Consider the following 25292-nt stretch of genomic DNA (forward strand, 5'->3'; position numbering starts at 1 on the left):
TAACTCTAATGAGGCCTTAGCTTTCCTAGTTCCTAGGAGTCAGGGGCTCCTGAACTGGACACAGTACTCCAGGCAGGGCCTCACAAAAGTGGAGCAGAGGGGGAGAATCACCTCCCTCAACCTGCTGGCCACACTTCTTTTGATGTAGCTACCAAGCTCCTTTAGCACCGATTCCCTCATAGTAGCTTTTCCTTCTTAACTACAGGCATTAACATGTTGTCTTTTTTCTGTCCTTCGGCTGTAATTCCTTTCAATTTAGTGTTGGGGTTTTTTTGTTTTGTTTTTTCTTCTTTCTGATCAAAGACATGTGTCTAATCTAGTAAGACAAATGCATGGATCTTCATCTGTGAGTATGACCCCCTGGTGCTATCACAGCCAATGACTAGCTGAGGTTGTTGATTCTGGTAGTTTTTGCAAACAAGAATTCATAAAGAAGGATATTCTGGAGAAATATACATTAGAAAAAATATTAGGAATGTTCTGGAGGGAGGTTTAGGTGTCCATTATGAATGAGAAATCTGGCTGTTAACTTTTCACTCTATTCTGTCAAAACCTCTTCTGAAAACATAAATCAACTGCACTCTGATCCAGATGCAAAGTATTACCATAGTTTAGCTACTCCTAAACACCAGCTTCCTCTCAGGTAACTTCTGGCATGTCTACCTCCTTCACAGTGGAACTCTACCTGTTTGGACATTACCAACCTGATACCCAGGTCATCTGTTTCATCTTTTATTTGCATGTGTAAAAACATTACATGGTGTTTTCATGTCTATGCGATCAATTACAGGATTATACATGTGGCCCAAGTGGGAATTCTTCCTTAATGAGTAACTGGACCAGGCGCTACTTGCGTAGACCAGAAACAACATCTGGAAATCATAAAATTAAATTTTCTTATTATAGTTTTATTTCATTATGGCAAAGGATGAGCTGATTACTTAGACAGAACAAGTGAAAAGTCAAATGAAAAAAACATCCATTCTGTGTCACCCTTTGTACATGCAAAGCAATCACAGATGTTTAAATTACTACAACATGCTAGTATAGCACACTTTTGTTTTATCTGTGGATGGCATGAGTTATTATTGATACAATCTCTTTTATTCCTTAAAACACATTCTGATTATTTTCATAAGACATAAAAAATTTGAGGGACTTGATGGTCTTTTCAGTCATCAGATAGAAGGTTACTTAACTTCACTATCAACTGTGCTGCTTCCAAGTAAGTTTTGAGCCTATTCTTTGCTATCATTCCCTCTATTTTCCTCTATCACAACTAATGCAAAGAACAATTGCTACACCAGCTCAAAATAAATCTAGCTCATAAACTGAAATTTTCTTATTGTTACTGTCATTAGAGTTTGCTTTGGTCCTCTCTCAAGCTGCGTGGAATACTGCAGATGTGTTCAGAATACTCATCCTCATCTGCTGCTTAGACCATGGTTATTATTTCTTGAAATCTTTCTCTTGCTGTCTTCTTTCTACATCATTTCCTCATACTTGCACATCCAGCCTCCTTTCTAATTCTCTAATTTCGCCTCTTTTACTGCATTCTCCTCTCTTTGGATGTGTTGCAATTGCTCTTCGGGTTTCAGTACATTGTCCTGATGCAGTTTTATCTTGCTCCAAACTTGTTATTAAAAACATAATTCGTGTCCAGATTGACCCATTTTCTACTTACTTGTATTTATGTATACTTCACAAATACTTCAGGCAATATAATTAAAATAGTAATAATTATTGTAATTAATACTGCTGATATGGACAGGGAAATACATTTCCTTCGCTTACTTGTCTATTCCATAAATTCGGGTGACTGCAATATTCTCCAAAATGACCACAATAAGCAGGGGTAGAGTAGCTGAGTAGTCATCAAACATCGTCACAAAATAATTTCCAGAGCGCTGCACAAAGATCAGGCCAATAAAAAATGCTACCAAGCAGCAGATCACTGGAAAAAAGGACAGAAACTTGAGCCATAATTATAATGAAGTTCCACAGAGAAAAAGGAAATAAAGAGAGCTCGAAACAGCTATATAAAAATATACTTTAACACATTATTTCATATAATCAAAGTTGATAACATTTTCCTATTTGGGGAGTCTCAATTTTAATGACATTAGGAATCCTACCTATTCCCTATATAAAAGAAAAGTTATGAAATTAGAAGTAATTAGTGGAATTGCCCTAATACAGCAGTCTCAATTAATCAAGTGACTATTTCTCATTAAACATTTAACTTAATGTGAATGCAAGGCTAAAATAAGGAGAACTGGTAAGCTAAACATCATACATCATATTACTTGGTCACTAGACCACTTTTTGGAATTTAGAAGTTAAAAGGACCAAAGTTTCAGACTGTGATTCTAAAAATTAAAAAGGCTTTCCCTAGATAATTCACAGCATGAACTTCCTTTAGGATCTAACTAAAGGTATCTGTGCGCTAAGCAACCTCATTCTTGCCCTTTCTTTTGTTTACGGACAACCTAAAATATACTTACTGAATGCTTGATCCTGCAGTAATGAATCTCAGTATTATTTTTTCCTACTAAATTCATCAAGAATAGGACTGACAGACACAAAATAAGTAAAATTTCAATAAACCACAAAATCAGTTGTAGGTTCAGCACCAGTAAGACTCATTCTCCCACTTGAAGTGCCTTTTTTCTCCCCCCACTCAGAACTTAGGCTGAGGATACACCTATGCAGTCTAAAATTAGGTAAAATTAATCTGGGTCAAAGTACAAAATATCCTAATTGAATACACCTATTGCATAAATCCCAGATAATCAACTATTATTGATTAAAGTAGTGAAAGGAAGACAATGACACTTTTTTTAAAATACTGATATATAAGACCAATCACTTTTTTCAACCTTGTAGTTAACTACTGTTATAGTGACTTTCAGATAATAGAAATTTAGAACTAAAGAGATTGTTACAAATTTATAGGAACTCCTAACGCAAGACAACAAAACCAAAAGAACATAGATAAAATCTCCTCAACTTGAGACTCATTTTTTACACTAAGTTGTGTTACTGACCCTGAGAAAAGGATAAGGCCACCAGAACTGTGCATATGTAAATTTAGAAATCCTTGTTATCTTTATGTTCTCCCATTGTGTCTTACCATTACACCTCAAAAATATGCATCTTTAGATGTAAACCAAGGCTCTGGTAGGTATACTCATCATAATTTGGCACATACACGTGCAGACTCTGATTTGGAAATACTTGAACATAAAATAGCTTTAAGCATATGAGTCACTTTCCCTGAAGTCAAGAGGGACTGAAGTGGAACCATAGTGCAAAGAGTTGCAAATGTGCTCACACTCCTGTAAAACTCGAAGATTTGTGGGTTTTAAGTACAAACCCTACTGCAGTCATAGTCCTTGTTAAATCCTGATATTGCATGAAGTATCAGGCATTTCAATTTTAAAAGTTAATTACAAAAACACCACATGAAGTTGTAATCTTTTGAGTACAACTGAGTTTAGCAAAAATCATGCCTGCAAAGCACTCAAAAAAACCCTACGAGAGTAAGGCAGTTCTTGAATATTCCTTTATCTTAATAGGCTTTTTTGTCAAACGCAGTAACAAGGAATTACCATAAAATGCCCCATTACTCCAGAGTAATGACTATACATCACAGTATTTGCATATGTACTTAGGAAGAACAGCTAATTTCTGAATGGTTCACTGGTTATTCAGTAAGAATTTAAGAGCTGATAAAGTGTTAAATAGGTTAGGACTTCTGAAAAAACAGTTGGTTTATCTTTATGAAGAATTTTATTCTTAGATCTAGCAAAGCAAAAAAAAAAAAGTTTTCTGTTAAATATTATGGGTTAACTCTTATAAAATATTATTATTTCCTTCATAGATTTAGGTAATGTTAAAGCAGCTTATATACTGTTTATTTTCTATCCCTCCTGTATCCCTCCACAGGTTTTGAAACAACATCCATATTTGTGCGTAACACATCAAGTTCCTTGTAGCTGTCCTGAAGATTTTCAGAAACTTAACTTACACAATTTATGCTGATGTTCTGTCTCAGAGAAATTGCTAAAAGATCATCAGAGCTACATGAACAGGCCACACCTCAAGTAACATTGTGCACTTAAAAAAAACTCACCTAGACATCTTGTTTAAGAACCTTTCCACATTCAAGAGGAAAAATATGTTCCTCTAGAGAGTAACTGTAATGAATTTTAACATAATAAACTTTTCAAAAGTTAAGATTTCATTTGACCTACTTAGGAATAATTTACAGTGATTTGCAATGTATTGTCATTCTTTCCTTTTCCTTTGTTTCCCTGATCTGTGACACAGGCTGGAATAGAAAGTATTCTGGAAGCGATCAGAAGGACTGATCATATAGAAACTTGTAACAGAAATCCTTCATTAAAATTTAAGTTATAGAATGTTCCTGCTCTTGTAGCATTCAGGAAAAGGTTTTACTTGCAGATACTGAAGTGCCTGTGCATGGAAGTACAATTTGGAATACAGTGATTTATACTGAAAACTTTCATGTTAATAAACAAGACTTCACATTCTCAAAAAGATTTTTAGCTTACTGCTCTAGCAAGAAAATAAAGTTTGTGCAACTTACCAGTAAGAATTTCTTTCCTGACTTTGAAGGTATCAACAATGGGTGTGATGATGCCTTCGATGGTTCCAAACATACTTCCAAGTCCCAAATTTACCAACATGAGGAAGAACATGACTGACCAGAAGGGAGAAGCAGGGAAGTGGGTCATTGCTTCTGTAAAGGCAATAAAAGCTAAACCGGTTCCTTGAACTGCCTGCCAGTGAGAAAAAAATCCATGTTATTATTCATGGACAGTATTTTTGTGTGACAGTCTGACTTTATGTTCAGGCAGTGTCATTGATTAAATCTTGAAGTTAGAGTGGGAAGCTACTATCTAGTACGTGATTCTTCCAAACCTGCAAACTTAATACTATTTACTGAAATATTAAATTCAACTGAGAATCTGTAAGTTGACTGATATTAACACACTTCTTCCTCTCTTTCCTTGACAATTTTGAAGGAGAGCTATTACACAGGACTGCTACAAAATACACTGTGTCCTCTCCAGTAAGTATAGTAAGGACTTAATTTCTATACCTATTTGTTTCAAATTTCAATGGCAGGAATAGTATAGAAACTTTTAATGTCTAAGTCGACGATTTGGCAATTATATAATAAGTAAAGAATAATTTTTTACTTTCTAGTGAAGTAGTATTCCCACTACTTAATAATTTTTAATAATTATATCTTAACATTAGAAGACGTCAGTTTGAGATGCTGAATAGGTACACCTCTGTTTAGTCTTTGTAAAAATTCTCATACTCAACTCTTCTAAAAAAATCAGACTGTTAAAATTTCCTGAGGAGAGTAATATAATGATCAGAATATATTATAAATCAGTGAAGATTATATGAAGGCATTGGACCCAAAAGTTCTCAGGTGAGCTGCAGAGAACCATATTTTTATATGGATCAATATAGGTGCGCTGCTCGTAGGTACACTGGACTGATACTCTGTGTAAGTATACTTAACAGTTTACTTCAGGCTTACAAATATTAATCCATTCATAATCTCTGTATTTCAGACTTAATTACTCTCACCTTGTCAAGTTCATCTTCAATTTGACAAGATTTCAAACCAAGAGAATCAAACTCTTCTTCTTTAACTTTCTGAATAATGTCATAAACTAAATTGTAATCTTCTGCTGTAATGCTTGAGAAATTGATATGATGTGGGATCATATCCTGGCTCAGATTACCTATTTTCAAAAGTTTTAAAACCTTCTCTGAATTTCTGTAAAACACAATAAAACACAGAAATTAAACTTGATGATCTGTATTAATCCATAAATGAAATATACCATAAAAATAATAAGAAAAATAAATAGATTTCATACTGGATAACACATTTTTCATTTATGATATTGGCTTTGAAGCCCAGAACTGCAAACACCACCAAAGTTGCCAGCACAGAAGTGAAAAAATTGATGAAGGACACCAGTACAGCATCAAAATGGCAGTTGTTGTCTCTCTTGTTGTAGCTTGAAAAGGCAATGACTCCACCAAATCCAAGCCCTAAGGCAAAGAACACCTGAGTAGCAGCTTCTCTCCAGACCTTGGGCTCCAGCATTATTTCAAGCTGTTTGAAATTAGATATAATATATGTCAGCTATAAAATGCATTTCTACTATATGAAAAGACAATAGAAACTAAAAAAAAAAAACCAGGAAGACAACCTACATCATAAAATGCTAGTACTCTGCTACAAATGTATTTTCATTATGACAAAATGAAAACTGAATGTAACACCTTAAGTTTAGCAAACTTATATAAAATAAGTAGAAATTCTGTCCCATGATATTACCCTTAAATGGAAACATGCTATACAGCATGTTCCCAACAGTGAGACACTACTGGAGCATATGATGATAGCAACTAGTGATACTGAGAAATAAGAGAGAACATTCATCTTTGGTGGGGTTGTTTGGGGGTTTTTTGCCCTTTTTTTTTTTTTAACAGTATTTACTGTCTTTTTTTTTTTTTACAGTATGTGTATTGACAGTTGTTAGAATTAAGATATATTTTGGGATTATCAGTCCTCTTATAAATGCAGCAAGTATGTTGAAAGTGGTTTTGTAGTTACCTTTTTTAAAAAAAAAAAAAAAAAGTTACCATGAGATACACATACTTATATGGAATTTTATTACATGCAAATATGTAAAGCAAATGCAGCATATGAAAAAAACATTGGCCACCACAATCTGCATAGTCCACAAGTCAAATCTCCCTTTTACTCAGATGCCTTGAATTTACCCTAAGTTAAACGGGTCATATATTTCAGGGGCAACTAAGTCTTTTCTCAAAAAATTGAACTGTAATGCTCAGATGACCACACTTCAATAAATATCTTTGTTACAAAGTTATGCGTCATCATCTGTCTATTTCAGATGCTTCTAGATACTGAATCATAAAAAAGAAGTACATGTGAGATTTAAACATTAGATTTTTTCAAGTTGATATCGGGCCTCCATTCATTTAACAGTGACAGTCCTTACATCTGCATATGTGATTTTCTTTTTAAACCCTAGGCTTATTGAAAATAGTAAAACTAGAAACCATCAGCATAGATGCCAGCATCATTGACTGTCTTATTCTGAGGAACAAAGAAATCTGCTATTTGTATGAAAACATTTTGAAAAATTTTCCAGTTTCCCATAAAAGTATAATATTTATTAAAGACAGGTAGAAGATACCTTATTTATTTATTTACATATAGACAATACACAATATATTTGGGAAAAAAACAACAGAAAGTTTTTATGTCAATAAACTTGTTCCTGACTTTTTTTTTTTTTGTTATAATTACAATGCACAAGTAGCTATTGCAGGCAGTTGAATTTGCCTGTATAGCACAGTCATGCTAGAGCTGTTCCACCAGAGGGACCTCGAGGAATAGTTTTAATTTTACCAAAGCTGTAAATGGTTTAAAAATCAAAAAAACTTCTCGCTTTCTGCAATATATCGTTCGGTATTATCAAAGGTGGTATACACTCAGGTATACATTGCCTAGCATTTCAAAATAAACTTGCCATTAATTCTTGACATTGATGCTATTATATTTTCTGTGAAATTTTAGGAGCTCTGTATTGAAGCTTCATACAGTCCCACAGTTTCACTGCAGTACTTGACTTTAAAGTGGGCTTTGCCAATATCTTTCTTTAGGTTTTTCATTAAGGTTATTATTTAGAATTTCTGCTTTGTTCATCAGCCATGCCAAACAGAGAAATTCTCCCCTTCTTCATTATCCCTGTGCTCTCACACCTGCACCAATGTGTGCCACTCCTCTGCTGTGCTGACACAGCTCTTCTGTGGGAATGTGTTGTGACCGTCTGTGATCAAAATGTGGTCATAGAATCATAGGATGGTTTGGGTTGGAAGGGACCTTAAAGATCATCCAGTTCCAACCCCCCTGTCATCAGCAGGGACACCTTCCACTAGACCAGGTTGCTCAAAGCCTTATCCAGCCTGGCCTTAAACACTTCCAGGGATGGGGCATCCACAACTTCCTTGGGCAACCTGTTCCAGTGTCTGGCCACCCTCACAGTGAAGAACTTCTTCCTAATATCTAATCTAAACCTACCCTCTTTCAGCTTAAACCCATTTCCCTTTGTTTTGTCATTAACCGCCCTTATGAAAAGTCATCTGCTGAACTAATTGAGGCTGAAAAGATGTTTCCCCCTCCCCTCTCATGTCTACTACCTGGATTATTTTCAACCTAGATCAGTTTAGTAGTCCCTTTAACAGTCTGCCTGCCCAAATAAATTGTTAGCACAATTGAGTGAACGGAAACAACAACAGGTGGGGGAGTCTGAATTCCTTCAAGTAGTTTCTTCATACTCCTGAGTATGCCCCTGACTACTCAAACATGTTGTTCCTATAGTATAGATAGTCACAAGCATTTTAGATGGGTGTGAATAGATTTATAACATCCCTTCTCACCTCCGTAGTTATAAAAACAAAAGGTCTGTAAACACATTCCTGGTAATAGTGTTGACCGTAAAAAAAAATATATGCTTAGACCTGATGCTATCTTGGTATGACAACCATAAGAACCATGGTAAGGAAGGCCAAGTGGTGAGTACTTACACTACTTTAGTATTAAAGATAGGTCTTCTGTACTTTGGGCTACTATGCAAACAGCATTAATTTCTAAAAAGGAACAAATTTGGCCTCTTTCAAAAGTGGTAAGTTAATTATACAAATACATGACAGCATTCCAGGTAAGGTTTTTCACTGTGACATTCCAGAACATCCCAGAACTAGGCATTTTAATCCTAGAGAACTACAAGATTTAAGACTCACTTCTCTTTTCAGTGTTTGGAGCTTTCTAAACATCCTGTAAATAGCACTTTCAGTTGCTTAGTTTTATAAAGGCATCTTACTCTGGGAACCTTCACTTGCAGGAGGTAGCTCTACAAAGACTCTTGGAATACTTACAGCCTTTGAACCTTAGGGCTTGATATTCTACCACTGAGGTCAACAAAAATTTTGTAATTCAACCAAACAGAAATGTGGCCAAATGTTCTATGAAGACAATAAGCTTAAATGAGAGCATTCATAAATAGTCAAACTGCTACTGAAACTTTAAAACACTGCAAACAGAAATTAAGCACATACCTTGGGTGTGAACATGTGACGAATTCCATCCACTGACCCATTAAGGAGCAGTCCTCTGATCAGAAAGCATAAAAGTACCACATAAGGAAAAAGGGAACTAAAATACATGATCTGAAAAACATTAAGAAAAAATTTAACATGACATCTGTGAACTTCGTTTTCAATAGCTTCATTCACTACTCGGTATGTTTTGGACATATGACTGAATTGATAATCATATGCTCTGAGAAATACACAGAACACTTCCCTTTACCCTTGTCTCTGCGGAAGAAAGCAAAATCACACGACTTCAAAATAAATTCTGTACTGTATTAAAACAATACGGTTGCCACTGTGTGGACTAACTGATAACAAACTGCTGGGCTTCCAGGGAAATTCAGTGTGAATTCAATGAGATGAAAACAAGAAAAACAGTAGACTGTTTTAGAAATGCTTCACTTTACCATACTAGGTACTTGAATAAAAGTGCATTTGTAAAGACATGCAGCATGCATAGAAACCCATTCTATCTTCAGGAGAGAAGACAAGAGTCAACAGAAAGTATATAACCAATAGATTCTAATCACTTGCTTACTGCCAAAAAAAAAAAAAAATTAGTAATCATATATGATCTTTCATTCTCCATCACTGAAAAGCAAATCTATTCTGTCATTGAAGTTTCATAAAATGATTATCTCGCTAAACTTACTAGTTGTTTCTTTAACCAAAATATACTAACGAGGTCACAGAAATTTCCATCTCATTGACAAACTTTTTAATACCACATAATTTTTCAATTGGAACATATTATTTTTAACCTGAAAATCCCACTGAAATCAACAGCGCTAGTAAATCATTCACTAGCTAATCCAGCTGGCTGCATGGAGAGGAAAGAAGACAAGGTGACCTATTGAGATGCAAAAGGATGGTTAGTCATTAGGCAAAAGAAACAATCCAGAATCCTGAGAAGCAGCTGTGTCAATGACAGAAACATGGATACCAATGACAGTAACAACAAAAATGGCAAGGCATTTTGAGGACCTGGGTGCACTGCAGTCATGCTGTGAGTACACATGGAAACTTAATTCCTTAGACACTCAGAAACACACAGACTTATACCACAAAATAAAGCTGAGGTACAGTTACTTGCAACAGTTATGTTGATAAGAACAGAAATTATTCTTCTTCAGATCTCAATTCCCACTAAATTACTACAATTCCCACTAAAATTACTACAATTTTAATGCTTAACTACTAACATTCCTCTACTTGAGATTATACATTTGTATAATCTGGGGTGAGCCACAGCTTCTAACCTGCTCCTACAGATTTCATGAGAATAAACAGAGGGTGTGGTTACAAAAATGTCATTAAATGTTTCAAAGTAAAACATGGTCATTTAGGTAAACTCACTGAGGTACTCACTTTGCCTGAAGACTGAATGCCTTTGATCATGGCTAGACATACCATCACCCAGGCAGCCAGCAAGCAGATAGTCATCTTCCAATTTAAACCTCCGCTCTCTGACAGAGAGCTGGAAATATTCAGCGCTTCTCTGTACCAGTAATAAGTGGTTGCAGAACTTTTTTCACACTCTGGCTCCACAACTGTCAAGAGATGTTAGCAAGTAAAGAGTGGATTCAGGACAGAAGCATTCTCCCAACACTTCTTAACAACATTCTACCAATTCTGAATATCTGAATTGTGGTGTCACCATTTACTGAGATATTAAACTCTCAAAGAGGCTTAAGACATTGTCTAAAAGAGAAAGTGACTGCTATTGGTGAAAGGTTCTGGGTATATCCTTTTGGGATAATACGTTCCTCTGCATATCACCAATCCAAGACCTTGGCAGAATTTATTTTTCATTTAAGCACTAAATAGTAGGTAGGCTTAGATGTAGGCATACATTCCATTTATCACACTTATGTGTAATTCTAGTGTAATTCTGCTTTACTCACATTACTGAACAGTTTAAGAAATTGTATGTATCTAGACATACAACACATAGAAAGAATTCTAAGAAAATACTTAACTTTTTTATAAATTATTTGTATCTGACAGTCAATCATATCTATAAACGAGGTCCTGAGTCGAGGTTCATTAATGAAAAAAAAAAAAAAAAAAAAAAGACTAGTTTTAAGAAACCTAACACAGGAGTCAGATCTTCACTGAAATAAACTGCCAAAAATGATGTTATCAAATATAACACTTTTCTTTGTTTAAGCTTAGTTCAGATGACCTCTGCTTAGGTTAGGTTGACACTATATCTTAATGTTTAGGCAGGATAAGAGTACATAAAAAGAAAAACACTGTGGTTTGATTAACGGACAATAGCTTGTGAAATACAGTCAGTTTGACTGTATGCCAACATGCACATATAGTGATTATTTCAAACAACTGAAGGAAGCAACTCCAGCAAAGACACTATAAAAATGTTGTACAACTTTTAAAATGTCTCTGGTTGTGTTCTTTATTAAAGGGGTAAAAAAAAAAAAAAAAAAAAAAAATCACAGAAAGGTAACTATAGAGAATTTAAGATCTGAAATAAAAAGAAATGAAAAAACAAAATCATATTTCAAGAGCAATAATAATGCAAAGTGTGTAACTATTACAAGATAACCAAAACCAAGAGATAAGGAACTTCTATTGTATAATACATCCATTTGAGACCATCTCATTATAGCAACAAAACAATGACCAACTATTTATTTTTTATTAGTTTACAAGCAAACAACTCTTTTCTCATCCAGATTTCATTGCTGTTTACAATTTTCTGCTTTGTTAGTAATGCAACATTTTTTGCTTTGTAACCAAGAAGTATCCTACTAGTTGAAATGTAGAAATATCCTTCTTCCACCTTTGTTTTTCACCAAGAAACCAGTATCAAAATCAGAAAAAAAAAGTAATCACAAATTCTTCTTTTTTCTTCAACACACTAAACAGCACTCTCCTAATTTCATTACTCTTTAAAATGCTGTTGACAGTGATGTTACTCTGCAAATACAGCATATTTATCATTGATTACGTTCCTTTCTTGTATTTTTTCCAAGTATCATAGTGTAACACCTTATTAAGATGCAAAACCAGCTTTGTATACAACAGTTTCCCATACATATCTCTTCCAATAGTATTTTCTCCCTTTTATTTGAAAATCTCAAATTTTATATATTTTCTCTGATTTTTAATAACATTAGCATAGACTTACAGGTATGAGATGTATTTTTAACTAAAGGACACTGGTCCCATGGTAATGGATGCTGAAAAGACTGGGAAAAGTAAAACAGACTCCATCCAATAATAACATTGTAGTACAGGGCCACAAAGAAACATACCTATAAGAAAAGAGACATACCAAAAAAGTTAACTATATTTAAAAAAAAAAAAAAATCCCTACTGAACAACTGTGTATTTCTGTACATCTGTCACTGAACCTAATTTTAACTAAAATAAGTCAGAATAAGAACTGAATGTAAAGTACCTGACATTTTATAAATTTTCACTTTTCTCTGTATTTACCATATAACACCTCTCTTTTCACACACTTTTTTCCTCCAGAAGACTACTTTTCAAAAGAATCACAAAATACAAGTTGACTGGTTTTACAGACATATCTGTTTTAATATTTTTTAATGTACTAATCTAAGTTTTAAGCTCTTCCAAAACATTGTCAACTGACTTGAAGCCCAGCTTCAGTGGACTTTTCCTACAGCAAAACAGTAAGTCTAAATCATACAGGTTGAAAGCAAACCACACAATTAATGTTAAAAACTTACTACGCAGCTTGCAAATCCAATTCCTCCAAGTTTGGGGCTGATATAATTCCACACACCAATACTCCCTCGGCGGATCCTCTGCCCCACAGCAAGCTCCAAGAAAAAGAGTGGTATCCCTATTATCAGGAGCAAGATTAAGTATGGCACAAGATAGGCACCTATGAAAGGAACAAAGTATAAATCAGTGAGAGGGAAAAGAGTCAGCACTCGACACAACAAATGTGAAACCTTCTAATACCTTCTGAGTTTGAATTAGTGTCATTCACCACAGCTTTTCTGATCATATGCAAAGACTATTTACATGAATCTTGGCCATATATCTTGTAAGATAGGAAAAGCCCAGAGACACTGAATTTCTAAACCATTGTTAACATTTTGAAGCAGATCTTACTGAAAGCGAGTTATTATGTGATCTAGTTGTTTGCTTGTGTGAAATTCTGGGCATTTAATCAAACTTTTAAAGAGATATAGTGATGCAATCAGGAGCTGAACCAACATTTCTTAAAAAACTCTACACCTTGACTTGTAACAGAGCAGCAAGACTGAATTTATAAAGGAAATACAGAACACTGCATACAACATTCTGAATTTCATCTGATCGTAAGCTGTTTCAGAAGACTGTTCCTGTTGATTTCTCCGCGTGCACCTCAGACGCTCAGAAAGCGGACAACACAATGTACAGTATAATGATTCTATGCAGCTAAGCAAGAAAACTGTATGAGCCCATTTCTACCAGGCTCCAGACAGAGACTAGAGCCATGAGGTAGAAAAAGAAATGTAGCATTGTAGATCCAGATCTTGCAGGTCTCATAAATTCTCCTTAAAGATATATTTGAAAATGTAACTGTTACTTCACTGTTAGACATGTATACGTAAAACAATTCATTTTTTTAAGGTCTTATTCCCAGGAAGTGGTCACGTATAATTCTATCTTCAGGGTGTATCTCCATTTATTTCAGTAAAACTAATTGCCAGCAAATGTATAAATACACTAAGTGCACTGACAAGTTCAGAGCCCAACTTCCTCCTTGCTGTTGAAGTGTATTTAGGACCAGAGTTCACAAAACATTCAGGCATCAGCAATTAGCAGCATGCCACTTCATTTTCAAATGTGTGTCTCATGCTGCAATACAGAGTACTGTGCTGGCCACCTAATATAAAGGGCTCACGACTTTTGATTACAACCACTGTAAGGCTAAACAAAAGCACTTGAGAGATGCAGACTGTGGCATGTCAGAGCAAGCTACAAAGCAAAAATCTGAAGACCTCAGAAGCTTAGACTCAGAGCTATTAAGTTGTATAATTAGTCTATTCAACTCTGTGATGAGAGAAAATTAAGCAAAGTTCAGAAACCAATGTGGGATTTATCCTCAACTCCAGCTAAGTCCTACTTTAAGTTTCTTCATCCAGTGTCAACTTTCTAGGGCTTTTTTAGGAGTGAAAATACGCTGTCATTTGCATATCCTTAGTAGATAGCTTATCTCATGGAACATGGTTTATTTTAGAAAAGTTAAACTTTCCTAAAGTGCAGGAGGCCTCAGATTTTATGGTACTATCCACTCCTACTTAGGTCCATACTTGCTATTTTGATCTTCATGAAATACACTCAAATTGGACATCACTTTCCATTATCAAGATCTTACAAAGATCCTAAGCATGGAGTACCTACAGTCTTGAGTCTAAGAAAAGCAGGAAATAAACCAGAGGAAAGTAAATCTAAGAAAAACTACTGATGGACTGAAGAATATCAATCTTGTTTACCTCACAGTCTACAGGCTGTTGTTAGCAACGAAATAGCTAACAAAATAGCTTGTGTTTTATTTTCATGACATAATAATATGATCTTCATTGATATTGCTCACGCAGCATTTGGTCAAAACCTGTGCCAGGCCCTGAACACTGTACTGGTTTTGAGGTTACGATACTCCCTCACAGAGTCAAACATCTTTGTTTATCTACCCATTTCCGCAAATACAGACTATCTACTTAAGGATTGTTTCTACTGAGGTAGCAGCTACATTCCCATTCAGTAAAGAATGCAAAGGACTTGCTTTCTACCATGAAAAGAGAGACAACAGGAGACAGAAGGAAATAAACGTGAGGAAAACTGAGGAGTAGAGTAACAACCACATTCCAAAATGAGGGGAACTATCTGTCTTAAGACTATATAAGACAAATAATACCATTAAATACCCTTGATTTATCATCAGCATTCTCTCAAAAATTGTGTGAGACAGAAGTATATCATAAATTCACATTGTAAATGAGAAGCTTTGGCATCACTACCTTTAAAAATCTGGTCATACAATTAATTGAAAGCCAACTGTACATAGTTTTTTAAATAGTATAACACTACTATAAATGATACCTGAGATCTTAATTAGACAGGTGTTGCATAGCTGAGCAGAGACAAGCCTAAACAGCTCAAAAAAATTGGGGCCTAAATGACTTACCCTGTATCCCACTGGATGACTGTACTAGAGCAGGAACTGAACCCAGCTCTTCAGTGTCCCAGTCCACAACCTTAATCACAAGGCTGCAAAGTTAAGCACATGTTTAAAGACTGGGCTGACGTGGGTGTTTTATGGTGCAGTATCAATGTAAGTTGCAAGATTTATCAGTTTGATTCAACTAAATGACTCAAATAAATGCGGTGTTAAATCCACATTACACTATACATGACGCAATCCTGTAACTCAGTGAGTAGCCAGCAGAGCCCACCTCTATTCTGCGGGCTTGTGTGGAGCACCTTAAGTACCAGTCTTCTGATCATTCAAAGCTGCTGAGCTCCCTTCTGACCTTGTGCCCCTCCACAAGAGAAGGACACAGTGGAAAATAGTGCACATACAAGTTTCAGTGTGATATAGTTTGGACATAGCTGGATTACACAACTGTATATCACAGCTGCAAAGGGCTTCTGTGCGCTATCGTCAACATGAAACCACAGCATCTTTGGAAAAGTATTTTGTTATGGTCTCCCCTTGAAGCTAGACATACTCTAAAGAACTGTAAGACATCTCCATCATAAAACAGAATCACTATGGAAACAGCTCAGCATGTCTCATATTTGCCAGTGCATGAAAACATGGGTCCTTGGAGTTAAAAATATTGAATAATAATCATTTTTATTTGAATTAGAACAATAAACTATGCATGCTAGCCTTGAACAGCATCCTGCAATTAGTTATACAGTCAGCTAAGCAGCCTTCTGAATATTACAGTTGTGTGGTTCAGGATCCCCAAGTTTCCTTTCTACATTTTTAAAATTATTCTACTGTAAAGTCACTTTCTTGCATATTTTGGCCTTAAACACTGGCTTTCATATTAAAAATACTCAACTTCATACAGAAAAAAAAAATTCTTAAAAAAATATACCTCATCCTTCTTCACCAGAATGAATGATAAAGATAAAAAAGATTTCAGGAAGTTTTAAGTGTTAATACTATGCACAGTAATGCTTTGATTTCTTTATTTTTTTTATTTAACCAAGCAACATAATGGGATAACTGGTAAACTATCTCTCTTGATAGTACAATATGTACTACATATTATTGATAGAAATGGAATATTAACATTGGTTTTGATTTAACTTCTTATAAATGCACAGGGGGAAAAAATAACATAAAATTACATGATTCATACTCAGTTTTGGGTATACTTGCTTTGCTCCCATTCCATTTCCATTAGACAATCACATTGCAGCTTTTAACAACTACTCAGCCTTTAACAGTTTACATATTATTTCCTCAGCAGTTCTCAGCAATTGCTGCTGTGCTTTTTATAAGACCACAGAACTTATGTTCAAACTGCTGGTATTTCAGTATAAAATCCAGACTACTTAACTGTAAAAACTCACAGTGTGACTCTATCCATGTCAATCTTTTCAAAACATAATGGCAAGATCATCTGCTACAGATTTCCCTATGCTGCTCACAGCTTTTATTTGTGCGTCATTGTTTACCAGGTTTTTTGACTTCTTAAGTCAGAGAGGTACTAAAAAGTGCCCTAAAAAAAAAAAAAAAAATCAGGAAAATTAAGTTCATGCTTATGAAAATGAAACACAAAATCTTTGTGTGTTCAGTACTTTGTAGACTCCCAATAACACATGCAACACTAGAAGCTCCTCTTAGAGAACCCACTCAAATATCACTTATATAGCAGAACAGCTAATTTAGTTTGCTTTTGTTACTTCTAAGATGTGAAAATACCATTTTATTTCTGCTAATCCCAAAGGAAACAACAACCAAACAGAATAAGCCTTAAATATTTTCTTTGTTTGAAAAAAGTGAAAGGTGTGCATGCTGTTCACCAGATGGTAGCAACAAGCAGCAGGAAAACACAGGTCTAGTTTGTCACTATTTATTAGCCTAACAGCAAGACTGCCTAGGCCAAAGCAGTTTATTTTTAAGGTTTCCTATCAATCACAGGAAACTGAGGAAGTTCTGAACCTACTGCAGGCCAACTTAGGTTATGAAATTGTTATATAGGAACTGTACCTATCTGAGCAAACACACACATTTGTCTTCATATAGTAAAGGAGTAATAAATAAACTGCATAGTGTAAAAACTATAAATATAAAAAAACCTTTAAAGCTAAGTTAGAGCATACCCAGCTCCAATGCAAATCACCTTTGTGAGGCATCAGGGAAGAAATAGCTTTTTTATCTGTTAGGCTGCAAAGAGCAGAAGAGGTGCCTTAAATGCCAGATGGAGACTGGGTATTGCCTACCAAGGGTAAGGAAGACCTGTGATAAGGACAGAGGTGAAGGAGGCAGAGGGGTCTACTGTCAGCTCCTCCAGACTTTACTGAACATCTTCAGTCCCTCATTTGCAGAGCCTAAAACTCCTCTGGGCCCTCTCCCTCAGACCAAGTCAAGAAAATGAGCACCCTGGAGTACTCTCAGTCTCCTCCCAGATTCTTTTTTTTCTTGATACTTCCAGGATTACAGCTACATCCCCAATGTGGACTGAAGTTCATTCATCCCAGCTGCATAGCCTCTTCTCTCACTTCTCATGACAGACTTTTTTTTCTGGGAAAGAGCAAAGTGTGAAAGCCAGCAAAGAGTGAGTGACTCAGTCTAGCTCGAACTTGGCTGAGCATAAAAAAATACCAGATATTACTCCAAATATTTAGGAGCTTATACAAATTAAACCAACAGGAAAAACTGTTAAATGAACACAAGAAGTAAAGTGAAGGAAGTTGTTTTGGTGGTGCAGACCAGACTCAGAAACAGAGACTGGAAAGATACATGTGGATGTCCAAGTATCAGTGCACTGTAGAATATACAAGCTACCTTTAAAGATGGTATCACAGACACCTCATTAAAGCTGTACAGAGCTCTGCAGTCAGGAGTGTTGGCGCACCACAGGCCATAGCGATAAAAAAAATCCAATCTCTCTAGAAAACAGGGTGGTAAACAACCAATTTTTTCTCCACAAAATCCTCTAATAATAAAAATCTATTTGGGCTAACTTGTCTGTGTCCTTCTATGGTTTGGTTTGTTTGGTTGGTTTGGGGTTTTTTTGTTTTGTTTTGGTGCTCTTATCACACAAGTTTTAAAACAAAGACAAAACTGAAGGTATCTACATGGTTAGGATTTGCCTTCTCTTTTACTGGTGGCTTTGGAACACTTACATGTCGGAAGAAAGCGGTGAAGGAAACTAATGAGTAACTGGTTTTTACTTCTTTATAGTTTAAATTTGAAGTATATTTATTGGTTTACCACTTTTCCATGTATACCCCCTCACCTGACAGTATTTACCAGATATAAGTTCCTTTAACATAGGGAAGAAAATGAAAAGTTTGGACAAAACTGAAGGTGGAGATGTAGCCATATGTTTCACTGAAACAGGTCTAATGAAAATCCACAAAAAGGCTGTTTACCTTATACTCAGAGACTTCAACAGGCATTTATAGTAAAGCTTTCTCAGCAAACGACTACAGAACAGTTCTGACACTGATATTTAGAATGGGTTGCTTAAAACCACTCTAATTTTACCTTGAATGAAACAGATATAATTATGCGTAGCAGAAAACTGGAACCTCATATAAAATGTGTATAGGGATTTTTTACCATGCGTTTGAACTTTTCCCTCTCTCCCTCCCCCTATTCTTTTACACACTTGTGAGAATTATCTGTCCATCTGCACACACATATACAGGCATCAATGTACTTTACATGTTTCAATGTTTTGTGTCACGTTCTCCATCTTGAATTAGGGTTAAATTGAAAACCAAGAAAGCTTTAGTTCTAACGATCATTTCCTTTTCTCCATTGCTTTGAAGGCTGGAATTTGCTGAAATGGTGTAAAATTATTGTTAAAAGCCAAGTACATCCTTGTCTCAGCCATGTGCAGAAAATATTACGTCTCCGCAGACTATATTATACATCCAAGTTCCTGCAATCACAGCACAGGGGAAAACATTTAATTTCAACCTGAAATGACTGTTTTGGTGTTTTTTTCCAAGTTTGATTTACAAAGTACCATTATAATTTTAAATTATTAAATAATACATTTATATTTGATCTGAATTAAAATTACACTCACTGGCAGAGTAACTTTAAAAGTGCCTGATGGTATGAAACCAGCAGCCTAAGAAACATACTAACAGATGTCTTCTGTTGGTTCAAAGGAGAATTGAAGGGGCTTGCAAAATCAGTAACTTAACTACATTAAACACAGACTTTCAAAAGGGACACAACTACACAAAACAAACCACCGTAATGCATTATACAGAATATAAACATTTTAATAGCTACACCTTTAACTACAAATCAGTTTGTTTTGAAAATTGTTAATTAACAAATATATTAATTTTTTCAACTAGTAGTGACGTGATCAATTCTACACTGTGTCTAGTAGGCTAGATCCGATTGCCATTCACTGAAAAGCTACGGCTTTTGAGAAACTACAAAGTGCTTTCTCAGTTAGTATTACAGTTACAAATGAAGAAAAATTTAGATTCCACACAAATTATTAAATCAACCATTTAATGACTTTATCTCTTGAGTAAAGGGGGAAACATAGTAGCGGTGGATCTGCTTGATAATAGATAAATGAGAGTGAAAAAAATCTTACAAAATCTTAGATATAAAAGAATTTAGACTTTATCCTGGAGATGGAATATTTGAAAGTATAAACTCCATTTTTACTGCTTGAACTGACTGAGAGACAACAGAGAAAGTCCAGAATTATACTCTGATTATATTCTAGGCTCATTTCTATACTCCTCAATTACATCAGTTTTGTCATTCAACTTCTAAAATCCAGCATGAATAAAATGTTTTTCTTTATTTTCTATTCTGTAGTACAGATTCACTTTTTGTATTATAAAAAACAACAGGTTTGTTTTGAATTCAGCTAAGTAATTAGCTACAATAGGATGTGCATTAACATAGTATGGATGGGTACAGTAAAGCATAGGATAAAACTCTAATCCTGTATTCATAGAGGAAGGAAGGTCTCCAGTCTCATACTTGATACTACCTTCAAGACCACAGATGGACAGCTAATAAACAGCTTGCTGTTACTGTTCTAAGTGAAAGATAACTTGTTATTTAGGAAAACAGCTAACTATATAACAGCATAAAACAGATGCATTCCATCATTGTAATGATTTAAATTTTTCATTATCAGTAAAAAAATCCTTTTCACTCCTACAGTATTTTGTTGTTACTGTAGAAAGTAAATCGTGATCAAATGGCCTAAGAGCTAAAAGCAATTACAAAGTAAAGGTGAGAAGCTTAGTACTGCTAAATCCTAAAGACCAAATACTGCTTTGATCTTTAGATTGGATGCAGATTTAATGACCTGATTTACTGTCCAATTACTATAAAGAACACTTTAGCACAATAGCTAGGTCCTAAATAATTCAACTCCTCCATAAATATCCATCTTGCTTAGCCACTAGTTTGACCATTAGTTAAGGTTATATTAACAACTTTTTCCCCTAAAATGAGGAAATGAAATCTTCAAAGAATCTGCTACTTTCTTTAATGTATCTCTTTAAATTAAGAGAATCTGAGTTTTTCCTCACAGGCTCTGGCAGAAATTAAAAGAAAAAACTGACATGCTGGAGCAGGTTTTACTGTTGGTATCTCTGCTAACCTTGAAATCTGAAATGTTAGTTTCAGCACTTAGCTACGACTAGCTACCACAATACTTACCTCCACCATTTTTCTGACACAGATATGGGAATCGCCACACATTTCCCAATCCCACAGAAAATCCAACTTGTGCCAGAATATATTGGAGTTTACTGTTCCAAGCAGGTCTTTCATCTTCTACATCTGAGCCTTCTTCAACATCTACTTCTTTTTCTTCCTGATCATCAACCATAAGTTCACTCTTCTTAAAGGCATCATCTGAAGAGTCTTCATTAGAGAGAAGGTCCTTAACTGACTCAATAACCTCATCATCTAGTTCTCTTTTCACTACTTTGCTGTTCTTAGGCATTTGTAATATGAGAAAAACAGTGAGGAAGTCAAGTTCAGCTGAGACAGGGGGACAAACACTGAAGAAAGCTCTCCCTCTGCTTGGTCAAAAATACTGAAGAAATGGACTGAAGATGGTGCCTAATGAGTCCTTGATACCAGGGAATCAAGAGTAAGGACTTCTCTTTCTGAATGTTTGTTCTACTGAAAGTACCTGTGGAAAGAAAAATAAAAAAGGGTATTATATTATTATGCAGAAGAAACTTAATTTAGAAATCACATGCTTTGGTTTACCTATTTCTGCTTATCTAGATTTGACAAGAGGAGAAAAAGAGAAGAAAGGAATGTTAAACCACTTCCAAATTGTAGGAATTAAGTCCACTGTTTGGTCTTAAATATTTATGTAGAATACATTTCATTCACTTGCTGAGGGTGTTTGTTTTGGGAGGTTTTTTTGTTATTGTTGTAGTTTATTTCCTAAAGACTGATAAGTTAATTGCTCACATTCTGACAGCATAACAAGATCAGGCATAATGGGGTATGCACTTCACATAAAATTTAGGTGCCCAATTCCATTACTTCCTGACTTAACAGCTGTACTTTTATTGAAAATATATTTTAAACAAAGTAGATTAAGTCTTTCATTTCAGAAAGTCATGCAGCAATTAAAATTTTGATATATAAGGATGCAACTAGTGCTTCAAAAGCAAGAGTGACTTATTTTCCTGTATTCTTCATCAAGGAATGATAATCACAATCATGTTTTCAAAGGATAGATGCTTATCTCTTTTGAGCTTTGATGCCTTAAATAGTTTCTTAAAAATAGGAAATAATTAAACATACCTGAAACATCTGAAAAGCCATAACCAAAACAATTTTAAAAGCCTGCTGTTTCAAACGTGTACATACAGACAAAAAAATGCCTGCATTTGAATATGTGTTTAACACAATGAATCATTTAAAAAGACTGATAAGACTTGCTTTCAGCTGCTGTACTGAAAACAACCATAAGATTTTGGGGAAGAATGTTTTTCGATAAATTCTTAATTAATCCCATGGGATAAAACTAGTATGTGCAAAGCCATCTACACAATTAAGTCTTAAAAGGGATTTAGATTATGTGTTAAGCTTCATGAAAACCCTAAAGAGGGAATACATGAGGAGTCTAATCAAAAACTGCTAACTGATGAGAATCAGAAATTACGCCGGGATACATGAAACCTTTCAGTTTTCCCTTATGGACTTGCTGCAAGGTCTGGTCCATAGGATGAAGGCTGTATCAAGTTCTGTAGAACTCACAGGTAGCCGAGAACTGCAAGGTATTACCAGACTGTTAGCACAATAATTGAGAGATCAAACACTTCAGACTCCTTCAGCAGATCAGAAGGAAAGACATTAAGCCACTGGAACCCAGCCCACAGTTCATCAAGGTGAAGCTTCACAACAACAGAACTAAAACCTCTTTCACCACAAGCATTATCACCAGCCTCACAGCCAATAGTTTCCAAGGATTTCAAAGTTGAACTTCACTCCAGTTGCCTACTAAACTCCATTGTAACCTCTTTTCATTCATTCCCTAGACTCTCTTCCCTGCCTTCTCACTTTCCGTCCTTCTGCTACTGCCTCCTCTCTCAGCAACTCCAGCTCTAGCAGTCAGCCCAAATTTTTTAAGCACAGTAGAGCTTACTGGCTTGTGATCCGTTTCATGCTCACCACTGTCACTGGAAGGGTTCAGGGTCCTATAAACCTTCCTTCTGACATGTGGTGGCACTAGTATCAGGCTTTGTTCTGACTTACACAAGTTCTTAAAAAAAATTAAGTGTACAACAGGGAAAGAGAGCTGTTAAAATAATAAAGAAATCCTAATACTGTATTCTGTATATCTAGGCTAAAATAAAGTCTGTTCAGGTCTCTTTTTACCTCTTTTGTCTTTTGGGTTGTAAATTCTTCAAAGGACTACATCCTCTTATAGTTCATGTATGGTTCAGTAGCTCTTAGCTCTGACTGAAATATGGAGGTAGAAGCAGAATGAAAACTCTAGTAATACATGAAGTTGACACATTTCAGCAGTCCTAATGGACCTCTGGGACTATAAACTGCAGCATTTGGTACTTCAACCACTACGTTTAGTCAGATTTCGAACTTTTCTTTTTGTTCCACTGATATAAATTAGAGAAGTTTCTCAGTTCCAGTTATTAGTAATAAGTTCATGGAGTACATAAAAATGAAACAATTTTCTCTCTGTATTTAATATAACACCTGCACAAGTGAAACTACATTAGTATTTGTCTGTAGGTCTGAAATCCTTCTCTAACTGCAATAAGCAAAAAATATTTTCAGTCAAAAAGGCACAAGCCATCTATCAGTATTTACTAACATGTTTTAAATGGTCATATGTGTATTAATTATTTTAGATATAGTAACTTGCAGGGCAGCATTATGATTTATCTGGAGCTCAGAGAGATGAGTCAATTCCAACAAAAAAAGCATTATTCTGTCCTGTCATGCATTAAACACTGCATTACTACACCTCAGAATAAACTGGGCTTGATACTTTTATTCCTAGCACAGTATCATATTAATTTCCCTTTCATTAACCTTGCATTAAGCAGGACGTTATCCATAGCACTATCACTGCGCAGACCTGCAATACTTGCAGGGCTTGAGAAAACCTGTGAAGCATGCTCAGCAGACTGGTGCTTGGTTCTTACAGTACTGGTTTTCTAACTGATCATGCATTATTGGCCAGACTGCATCAAGGATGCAGGACAGTCCTTCAGTATACATTACAAATCTACAGGTGGTCTCTGACTGTCAGATTTAACAACTTATTAAAGGAGTCTGTATTAAAAGAGTTAGTACCAAACCAAATGAGGAGTCCTACATCACTAGACCCTACCATCAGGTACAAATGTTCAAAGTGTGGTCCTGGTTTGTGCAAGGAGTCTGCTGTTCCATGCTCAGTGCACCCAGAATATACTCCAATATACGCACAGAAGCCTCTCTCTTTGATCCAAAATCAAACCCACACAGAAGGTGGAAACCAAACTACTCAGCCCAAGCTAGGTCTAGATACAAATGCTCCCACATGAAGACTGAATAGAGAGGTACCTTCTCAAGTTACTCACCAGCACAGTTTGCCTAAACACAAACCACTGAACAGGCTCTTTTTTTCTTTTTCTTTTCTTTTAAATAACACAGTATTGAACTTGAGCACTTTGACCTATAAAATGCTATTTTAGGTTCCCACATCATTTGGATCTAGTCCAGTATTGAACTGAAGTTCTTCATTAACATTGTCGTAGGTGGTGAGAATGGGGGTCAGAGTGAGTTACACACTTCACTCCTAAAAGAGATGTAATAAATATATTTACTGATACAAAATAGCAAATTCACAAAGTTCAAAGGTTAATATGAGATTCATTTAACAGGATTCATGGGCAAGGTTTACTTGATTATTTACTGCCTAGAAGACAGGGTCAGGCAAAATCATCAGGGAGACCCTCCCACTGAGTCACAAGGTTTCAGAAAGGACCCCCTTGATTTCTAAACTCCTTCTCAGAGAGGAGTCTAGGTGTGGCTAGATCCAATCCTAGCCCCAGGCTTGATCAACAGTTTATATCTAAAGGATTATACATGTGCAATCAATCCTTTATATCACTTAGCAGACCTAAGTGAATAAAGATTTTAGTTAGCGTGCTATTAGTCACTTATCAAGGATCTGTTGCGGCAAGGATTCTGTCAACCTCGAGAAGTAACCCTGAGAGGTGTCCCTTCTCAAGGGGAGATCCTGGCACACAGCCCACTGTCATTTCAGGAGGGCTCAATGGGCCCCTGGGCTGTCTGCTATTTATGGAGTAAGATGATTGACCTATAGTCATATTGGCACACCAGC

General features: G+C 35.6%; 1 protein-coding gene across 1 annotated transcript; it reads right to left on the minus strand.

The window, feature by feature from the left end:
- Positions 1–1790: 1790 nt before the first annotated feature.
- Positions 1791–21613, minus strand: SLC6A15 (solute carrier family 6 member 15). Its single transcript, XM_029085433.1, has 9 exons — positions 21131–21613; positions 12963–13120; positions 12395–12521; positions 10612–10793; positions 9208–9318; positions 5928–6169; positions 5632–5824; positions 4613–4805; positions 1791–1954 (listed from the first exon to the last, which is right to left on the minus strand). Exons 1-9 carry the CDS (start codon positions 21417–21419, stop codon positions 1791–1793), a joined length of 1659 nt encoding a protein of 552 aa, XP_028941266.1. The 5' UTR covers positions 21420–21613.
- Positions 21614–25292: the final 3679 nt, after the last annotated feature.

This window comes from Antrostomus carolinensis, unplaced genomic scaffold (genome assembly GCF_000700745.2).
Source record: "Antrostomus carolinensis isolate BGI_N321 unplaced genomic scaffold, ASM70074v2 scaffold16786, whole genome shotgun sequence".
Lineage (NCBI taxonomy): Eukaryota > Metazoa > Chordata > Aves > Caprimulgiformes > Caprimulgidae > Antrostomus > Antrostomus carolinensis.